At 47.4% G+C, this 9,254-nt stretch overlaps 2 protein-coding genes across 2 annotated transcripts in view; both read left to right on the forward strand.

Moving 5' to 3' along the window:
- Positions 1-5,435, forward strand: part of CCBE1 (collagen and calcium binding EGF domains 1) — a 95,858-nt gene extending 90,423 nt beyond the window's left edge. Inside the window, exon 11 of the mRNA XM_059492649.1 lies at positions 1,405-5,435. Within this exon, the coding sequence (XP_059348632.1) occupies positions 1,405-1,638 (234 nt within the window). The 3' untranslated portion in view covers positions 1,639-5,435. The remainder of the gene's footprint in view (positions 1-1,404) is intronic.
- A 2,123-nt stretch (positions 5,436-7,558) lies between these two features.
- On the forward strand, positions 7,559-8,542 carry MRPL17 (mitochondrial ribosomal protein L17). Its single transcript, XM_059492321.1, has 3 exons — positions 7,559-7,845; positions 7,955-8,023; positions 8,094-8,542. Exons 1-3 carry the CDS (start codon positions 7,672-7,674, stop codon positions 8,346-8,348), a joined length of 498 nt encoding a protein of 165 aa, XP_059348304.1. The 5' UTR covers positions 7,559-7,671; the 3' UTR covers positions 8,349-8,542.
- Positions 8,543-9,254: the final 712 nt, after the last annotated feature.

Below are 9,254 nucleotides of genomic sequence, written 5' to 3' on the forward strand. Positions count from 1 at the left end.
AAGAAAAAAAACTCCTGTGCCAAGATAACAGATAATTTACATACACAGAAAATGTTGTTGGAAACAAAGTAATTACCTGTTTTCATCCAAATGTTTTTGCCTACAAATCTCTTCCTCTGCTGAGTGTGCAACTGAAGGCAGTAGGTGATACGCTTAGAAGGCAGGGTGCTGCTTAGTGCAGTTCAACCTCTGCTCCCAACAGGAATTTGATCCCTGGAACCTTTTAAAATCCTGCCCCTCACTCTCTCAGATTTGGGAAACTAGAGGTTTTGAGTTCCAGAGGAAGGAATGAATATTGGTGATCTGTGTTCAGGTGAAGTTGTCTAAAAAATCTCTGGGGTCCCTAGCACAGGAAGGACATGGATCTGTTTGAGCAAGTCCAGAGAAGGCCACCAGGCTGATCAGAGGGCTGGAGCACCTCTCCTATGAGGAAAGGCTGACAGAGTTGGGATTTTTCAGCCTGGAAAAAAGAAGGCTTCAGGGTGACCTAATGGCATCCCTGCAGGGAATCCACAAGGAAGATGGAGAGGGACTATTCACAAGAGCATGTAGTGACAGGACAAAGGAATGGCTTCAAACTGAAAGAAGGCAGGTTTAAATTAGATATTAGATATTAGGATATCTTCTGTGAGAGTGGTGAGAGATTGGCACAGGTTGCCAAGAGGAGCTTTGGGTGCCCCATCCCTTCAAGTGCTTAAGGCCAAGCAGGATGGGGCTCTGAGCAATCTGGTCTATTGAAAAGTGTCCCTGCCCACGGCAGAAGTGCTGGGACTACATGGTCTTTAAGGTCCCTTCAACGCGAATCACTCTGTGATTCTATTAATTTATGGTATTTTCTCATTGGTGGAGTTAATTTTTAAGAGTGTGCTCATTATTAACAATTTATTTTACTGTGTGAAGTCAACTAAAAAGAAATAATAATTTTCTAAAATCAGATACTCTCTGCATTGTAATTACCAATAAATATATTTAGAAAGTGATTGACTGCAGCAAGGTTACCATATTGAAAAGACAAATAATAGTAGTCTTAAAAGAATTTGTTGATTAATCATTCTAAGAATGTAATTTATGTCAGTTTAATAAGCAAGAAGACAAGAAATCAAGATTAATCCCCTCTATTTCCATGAGGTCTGAAGATATTCTTATGAAGCAAAGGAACTGTTAAGTGACAAAAGGACTGAGCATTTTGTAAATGTTAAGCTCTGTCTGCAAAAACATCTGATTCTTTCAAAAATTGTTTCCTGATTAAAGGTGGTTAAAAAACAGACCATTAGCTTTTAGGAATTGATACAAAGCAGAATTTTACTGAACAACCCAACCCCTGCAGGAGTAATTCTATCAGCCAGTTTGAAAACTGTAAGAGCAAGGTGGATTGTGATTAATGGCAGTGCCTTGTGACTGCAGGGCCCACCGGGTTCATTTGATTTCCTATTGCTGATGATGGCAGACATCAGAAACGACATCGCTGAGCTGCAAGAGAGAGTGTTTGGACACAGGACTCACTCATCAACAGAAGAGTTTCCATTACCTCAGGAATTCACAAACTATCACGACACAGTAGACTTTGGATCTGGAGAAGACTACAAACCACGGGCAACATCCAGAAACACCAGGATACAGAAGGCAGACCACCCTTAGCTATTCCTGCTGAACAACAAAGCCTCTTTAGAATCCTTCAATATAAAAAAAAATGCACTGACAATGTAATATATATATATATATATATATATATATATATATAATTTCCCATTTTTCTTTCTGCTTTTCCTGAACCATGCTGCCTGTACTGTAGCTTTCCTGGTTCATGGTAGCCTCCTTGCAGAAATTCCATACTGCCAAGCCTGCACTGTGCATTGTACAAAAAAAACCTTCTTAGCATATAGTATGATTAAGGCATGCTCTAGCTAATAACACAGACCACAGCATTCCATCTGCCTACTTTGCATTCTATGTCCAAATGACCCAGTACACAAATTTTGCCAGGGACAAAGGGTTAGCTGAACATCATCCTTGAATTATGTTGATAGTGAACACTTTGGTCCACAGTTACTTTATGAATGCAAATAAATTATACCACTAAACTCAAGTCTCCAGCTACTGTCCCCAGGCTTAGGAGAGTGTGAGAAGTGGACCCCTGTTTCACAGCAGAGGCCTCTGTAAGTGAGACACACCTTCTACTATGCCTCATCAAGGCAGAAAAAGGCAAAAAAAAGTTGAAGGGTTAAACAAGGGTGCTGCTGCTTGATCAGTAAATTATTTAGCTTTGTGTTGCTAGAGTATTGTTCAAAGACAGTCAGAAGATGTGTGTGTCATAAATTGCTTTGAGACACACACAAACACTACTTTTTCTTTACCATTGCCCCACTGCTCAGTGTGAAGGCCAGTTAGCTTTCTCAACAGATTTGTGTTGGGTACATTACACAAAGATAATCAAGATAAAGGGGATGTTTAAAGCAGGAAACCAAATCAAAAGTGAATCAGGCAGGCTTATTGGCAGGAACGAAATATATCCCAGCCTTGCAGAAAGAGTCAAGTTCTCACCTCCTGCAGGTGCATGTCTTCCCTGGTGAGATTCTGAAGTCTGAGTGAAATCAAGACCAGAGAAAGGCCTCATGTTTGCAAAGAGCTTCCACCTGTTTTGTTCCTCTGCTGCATGAGACCAACCTAAATGGCTTTCACCAGGCTGGAACACAGAGTGGCAGTGTGTTTGGCTGGGTGTATGAGGAGTGTGAGCATGTGCAGGAGTGCACATGATAAAACATTTCAACTGGTACGAGGATGGCTAAGGTGAGGTACTGCACATGGGATCCTATACTTGTGAATGGGGATAAAAGGGAGTGCCCTTTATTTACACTGGAAAATTGGATGCACAAGTTATACCATACCTCATGGATGAAGTATGTTGCCATTTCTTTTGGATTACTACAGCTGCTGAGGACTTTGCCATGCTTAGAATATAAAGGAGTATATTAAGCACAAAATTTCAATGTTGTGTCTGTGTAGCTGCTACTTCTACAGTATGTTTAGTGTTTGGTAGTCTCCATGTCACAAATGCAAAGAGAAAGTTGTTACTTTGCCATGTTTTTCAGGGCTTGCATGTTCTAGTAGAATAAATACAGGTAAAAATATAAGAAGGGCCTTTTCAGACTATGTAAAGGTTTGGATTCCATTCCATATTCTCTGGGCTGAAAGACAGTTGGTGTAATCCTGACAGCATCAGTACAGGTCACGCTGCATAAACAGCTGTCTGTCTAGACTTTTCCATAACTTCTGTGTACTGTCTTAAGAGGATGTGTTCATTCCTGTAGCCATTTCCCAACATCTCACTGCCACTAAGCCACAAGCCAGGACATTAGCTTTTAAGAACACTGAGTATTCTGTATTTCTTTTCACATTATATCTGTATCAATATTTACAAAGCAATGCCTAAGTCGTGGGGATAGCTGAAAAAAATTCTAGAAATCTAACCCTGGTGGTCCTTGGGCTTCTCCTCTGTCTGGGAGGAGCTCTGCCAGCAGCTGCAGATCCAAGCAATCTTGTGAATCACATAATAAGGGAGACTTGAGGAAGGTACCTGTGTCCAAAAGTGGGATGGTCTTATATGCAGCAGGCTGGAAAAAACCTCAAAGATAGCATGAACTGAGGCATTTGTGTCTTATTTTCTTAATTTCAAGCAGGCAACTAAGTATAATTACATCATTTATGAATATGCAATTTTAATTAAGTTTGTTAAATGTCAAATGTTGTAATTTTAAATCTAGCAAATTATGGAGCCCTTGCATATGTTTAGCACTGCACCCTGCTGGATCAGGCAGGTTCCCACTAGAGAATTAGTAGCTGCAGGTTTTTGACCATCAGATACTGAATGATCTAACTTCTGTTAGATGAGTCACTTCCTACATACAAACTAAACACTAATGCTTGCTGCCCACAAGGTGATGTATTCTAAAAAAGGCACTTATTTTAGTTCTAAGTTCTGCTTTTCTGAATAGAGGCACATACCCAATGAGACGTTCCCACAGTTTGACCATCAAATTTCAGGGAGAGGTGACAACTGCCCTGCTGTGTAAAAGTGCCCGGGGAGGAGCTATTCTGAGACTGGACCAGAAAAGCAGATAAAATACATATTTTGCTGTAAGTACAGCAAATTTTCCTACAGATTCATGAATATAAACATAGCACATGCTTCCATGCCTTTCTGAATGGAAACCTCAATGACTTCCCTTTCTGGAGCTGGCATCATTGGCTTTCACAGTACATGAAAAAAGAAAGGTGACGGAATGTGTTCCTCGGGTTTGCCCTTGTCGTTGCCCTCCTCTGCCCAGATTTCCTGCCTCAAAACTGTTTGAGTACCAGCAGCAAGGAGGGAACACTATGGCAAAGACCACGTGGCAGGACATAGGAATTCCTGCAGCAGGGAGAGTCCCTCTGGGCACAGCTGGCTGGGAAGGGCCAGCCTTCAATCCACATCCAGCTGAGATCTCTGCATGGAACTTTCTTGCTTCTGATTACCTGTGTGGTCACTCATAATACATTGTATCAGCAACATTTCGTTCAGATTTTGGGGCAAACACAAAAAGGTTCAGAAAAGTCATTTTCTTGAGCACACCAAATGTTTCATAAAGCCAGAGCAGAGGAATCATTTCCAATCTTAAGTTTTGTTAGTGGTAGCCACAGAAGTCATTACCTTGCAAATTATTTATTACTCTGTGGCTCCAAAAATAACAAACTCTCCCAAGAATCCAAAACAAGAAAGTAGAAACTTCTACACTCATGGCTAGTCTCATTACCAGGCTTATGCACATGACAACTTTGTTTCATATAAATGGTATGTATAATTTTATTAGAAAGAAATATTATTTTGATGTTAAGACATCAAATTATAAGCAGAAGGATAATAAAGAATTTGTTATTTTATTAATATTAGAAATATATTTAATGGGAACATTTGCAAGAGTGTGTAGTGATAAGAAAATTCTGATTGTTGAAGGGTTTAACAAAATCATGAATCTTGAAAAATGTTTTCTTTCAATACTGTGCCAAGTACATAAAGATTTAGTCCTTCTTGCAAAGCTGTAGTTCTGACACACAAGAATTCCTATATAGGCAGGCTAAATAAGAAAAGGAGAGTAAAATGGATTGTAAATGGAATTAGGGTGGTGCCTGGAGTTACTGTTAGCATCACAGCTTGCATAGCCTTCTGCCTAGAAGTATTTCAGAGTTAATGTACCAAGTCCCAGAGCAGCAACAAAAGGCGGGGGTGGGGTCCAATTCTCTGTTAATTTCACACTTTAAAAACATCCATATGTTTGTTCCTTTTACACATTCCAATAACTATACTGTTCACTTTATTTATATATAAAATACTAAAATGTGTATAAGATGACTGTGATTTTATGATGTATTCATAATAACAAAGATATTTTTTCTTACAATGTTGGTAGCTGTTTTTTTATTACACTTTGCCCTTTCTCTGCAACTGGAAGAAACGGATGGCAGGAAATCTCCCTATGCTGCCTTCTAGCACTTTTCTTGGAGCTGAACAATACTGTCATAGTTCTTCGACTCTGGGACACGAGCTTCTGCAAGCTGGGGTGGGTTTCAGACTTTGGGAAATAAAGCACACAGCCACCCCTGCCCTGAGGATGGCTGGTGGCTCCTGTGCCACATCAGGGCTACACGAGGCTGGATCCAGCACCGCAGCTCCTGCACAGCCCACGGATGCGGCACGGCGCTCCGGAGCTCTCCGGCATCCCGCCACCGCTAATGGGGAAATACCCGATACGCGGGAAAATGTGCAAACAAAGTAAAATGAAAAGTATCTATAAATCACAGTGAAACACGAGGGGGGGAAAAGGAAAAAAAAAAAAAAAAAAAAAAAGAGAAAAAGTTGTAATAGTCATAGTAACAACCGTCTTCAGTTTTAGAAAGTAGATAGTGGAAGCAAAGTGTTAAAGACAAAAATCTATAGTTAGCAGATCTAGGAATGGAAAGGTAGACAAAGGAGTTCCCGGTTGTACTGAGGAGTACACTCCTGCTCGTAGTACTGTTCCGTGACAGTATGAGCCTAACAGAACAGAACTGTCAAGAATTCGTGGAAAGCAGGATCTCAGTTACTTGATGTGTGCATTTGGGGAAAGCCATATGGTAGTCGTACGACACGATGAAGTCCTTTTCCTTTTAACCAGCTACACTGCCGTGCATTAAAGTCAGACACTTTAAAATCTGCTTGTTTAATTGGCTTACATCCGATAGTTTTAAAAAGAGCTAACAGAGGACCGCCGGGACCCTGGACGGCCGCGGAGCGGCTCCTTCGCTCCCGCGAGCATCTCCCCGCTCGCCCGGGTCTGCCCCGGCTCCCTGTCCCGGTGAGAGATCCCGGCTCCCTGCCCCGGTTCCCTGCCCCGGCTCCCTGTCCCGGTGAGAGATCCCGGCTCCCTGCCCCGGCTCCCTGTCCCGGTGAGAGATCCCGGCTCCCTGCCCCAGCTCCCTGTCCCGGTGAGAGATCCCGGTTCCCTGTCCCGGCTCCCTGTCCCGGTGAGAGATCCCGGCTCCCTGCCCCGGCTCCCTGCCCCGGCTCCCTGTCCCGGTGAGAGATCCCGGCTCCCTGCCCCGGCTCCCTGCCCCGGCTCCCTGTCCCGGTGAGAGATCCCGGCTCCCTGTCCCGGTGAGAGATCCCGGCTCCCTGTCCCGGTTCCCTGTCCCGGCTCCCTGTCCCGGTGAGAGATCCCGGCTCCCTGTCCCGGTTCCCTGTCCCGGCTCCCTGTCCCGGTGAGAGATCCCGGCTCCCTGTCCCGGTTCCCTGTCCCGGTTCCCTGTCCCGGTGAGAGATCCCGGCTCCCTGTCCCGGTTCCCTGTCCCGGTTCCCTGTCCCGGTGAGACATCCCGGCTCCCTGTCCCGGTTCCCTGTCCCGGTGAGAGATCCCGGCTCCCTGTCCCGGTTCCCTGTCCCGGTGAGAGATCCCGGCTCCCTGTCCCGGTTCCCTGCCCCGGCTCCCTGTCCCGGTACGCGGCTACGGGCTGAGCTCCGTGAGGAGCAGCAGCGCCAGCAGGGCGAGGGAGGAGATCGTGTCCCAGCATGGAGCGCTGCGTCCAGTTCTTGGCTCCTGAGCGCCAGAGAGACGGGGAGCTCCTGGAGCGGGTCCAGCGGAGGGTGACAAAAGGAATTAAGGGGCTGGAGTGTCTCTTATGAGAAAAGGCTGCGGGAGCTGGACATGTTCGTCCTTCAGAAGAGACTGAAAGGGAACCCCATCCAGGTCTGTCAGTGTCTGCAGGGAGGGGTCAGGGGATGGACCAGGCTCTGCTCGGTGGTGCCGAGCGGTAGGACACGGAACAACGGGCCGAAACCGGTGCACAGGAACTTGACCAAAAGGAAGAACTTCTTTACCCGTTCGGGTGACAGAGCACTGGAACAGATTTCCCGGAGAGGCTGCGTGGTCTCCTTATCCGAGATACTCAAGAACTGCATGAACGCGTTCCTGTGCCGTGTGCTCCAGGACGACCCTGTTCGGGCACGGAGGCTGGACCAGCTGTCCCGCCGTGGAGCCTCTCCAGCCCGACCCGTTCCGGGCGGCGGGACTGCGGCTGTGACTACATTTCCCAGCGGGCTGCGCGGCGCCCGGGCGCTGCCGGGAGGCGGCGGCAGCGGAGGCCGGGCGCTCGGTCGGCGGGATGCGGCTGTCGGTGGCGGCCGCCATCTCGCATGGCCGCGTCTACCGGCGCCTCGGGCTCAGCCCGCGGTCGCGCCTGGACCTGCTGCGGAACCTGGTGACAGCGCTGGTGCGCCATGAGCGCATCGAGACGCCCTGGGCGCGGGCCGACGAGATGCGCGGCTACGCCGAGCGGGTGAGCGGCGGCACCGCGCCGGGCCGGGCCGGGCCGGGGGGCGGCGGGCGGCCGAGGCACCCTGACCCACCGCCTCCTTCGTCACCCACCGCCTCCTTCCTCCCCACAGCTCATCGACTACGCCAAACGGGGGGACAAGGACGAGCGCGCCATGCGCATGGCGGATTTCTGGCTGACCGTAAGTAGCCCCCAACCCCGCATCGGTCCCGGCCCGCCGCGGAGCCGGGGCTGAGCGTGCCGCCCCGCAGGAGAAGGACCTCATCCACAAGCTGTTCAAGGTGCTGGCGCCCCGCTTCCAGCCGCACGCCGGCAGCTACACGCGGCTGCTGCAGATCCCCAACCGGGACGGGCTGGACCGCGCTAAGATGGCGGTGATCGAGCTGAAGGGGAACCCGCTGCCGCCGCTCGTCCGCCCGCGCCGCGACTCCGACAGGACCCTGCTGAACCAGCTGCTCAAGGGGTACCGGCAGGACGCGCAGCGGGCCCGCGGCACCCCCGTCTAGGGCCCCCCGTGCCCCAGGGAAGGGATGGTGTGTGAGGCGGGCTGGAGGGCGAGGGAAGTTGCCATGGAGAGGGCTGCTGAGGGTCACCACTTGCTCCCAGTGGTTTGAAGATGACACTCAGCAGGAGAAGGAAATCAAGCTAGGAGCCGTGATGATTGGTATTTTCTGTGTAAATAAACTTTGTTCAGAAAGTCGGTTTGCTTGTATTTGAGTTGTGTTCAGAGAATCATTTAGGGCAGAAAAGACCTCCGAAGTTATCAAATGCAGCCTCTGACCAAACACCACTGTGTCAACCAGACTATGGCACTAAGTGCTGTATCCAGTCTTAATTTTAATGTCTGCAGGCGTGATGTCCATGTCTCCACCACATCCTGGGCAGGTCCTTTTTGTCTATTCACCCCTTCTGTGAAGAAATTCTTCTAAATGTTCTAAGTAAACCTCCCCTGACTCGGATTAATTCATGTGCTTTTTAGTTAATAGCTTATTCCAGAAAAATGGATTTGCTAACCATGTGTTCTAGGAGCCAGTGTTCAGCATTTCAAGGTGGGAAGTTTGGTGAGAAATAAGATACTTCTGCTGTTTAAGAAGCACTGAATGCAAATAAGATGGTAACACTGAGCTGAGTACTATAAAGAGACACCAAAAGAAACTTGTCTTATAAGGTGGTAACAAAGGCGTGAATCATAGTAATCCAGCAAGAGCTTGACAGGCACCCCAGCTTCCAAGGCAGGATTGCAAGACATCCCTATTACTCTATTGTAACAAAAACGGGGAGTAGCAGAACTTTTTCAGGGTGATATAACTACTCAGCAATAAGAATCTTAATTTGTTAGCTTTGTCTTTAATTTCAGGCAGAGCTAGTACTTGAAAGTCCTAGCTGTAACTTTGAAGTGAAAAAAAAAAACC

Source organism: Ammospiza nelsoni, chromosome Z, assembly GCF_027579445.1.
Source record: "Ammospiza nelsoni isolate bAmmNel1 chromosome Z, bAmmNel1.pri, whole genome shotgun sequence".
Classification (NCBI taxonomy): Eukaryota; Metazoa; Chordata; class Aves; order Passeriformes; family Passerellidae; genus Ammospiza; species Ammospiza nelsoni.

What these genes read in the sequence shown, in the direction of transcription:
- MRPL17 (XM_059492321.1), top strand. Translation starts at nt 7,672, where the DNA reads ATGCGGCTGTCGGTGGCGGCCGCCATCTCGCATGGCCGCGTCTACCGG. An exon ending in TGCGCGGCTACGCCGAGCGG is followed by an intron (nt 7,846 to 7,954) that starts GTGAGCGGCGGC and finishes TCCTCCCCACAG; the next exon opens with CTCATCGACTACGCCAAACG. An exon ending in TGGCGGATTTCTGGCTGACC is followed by an intron (nt 8,024 to 8,093) that starts GTAAGTAGCCCC and finishes GCCGCCCCGCAG; the next exon opens with GAGAAGGACCTCATCCACAA.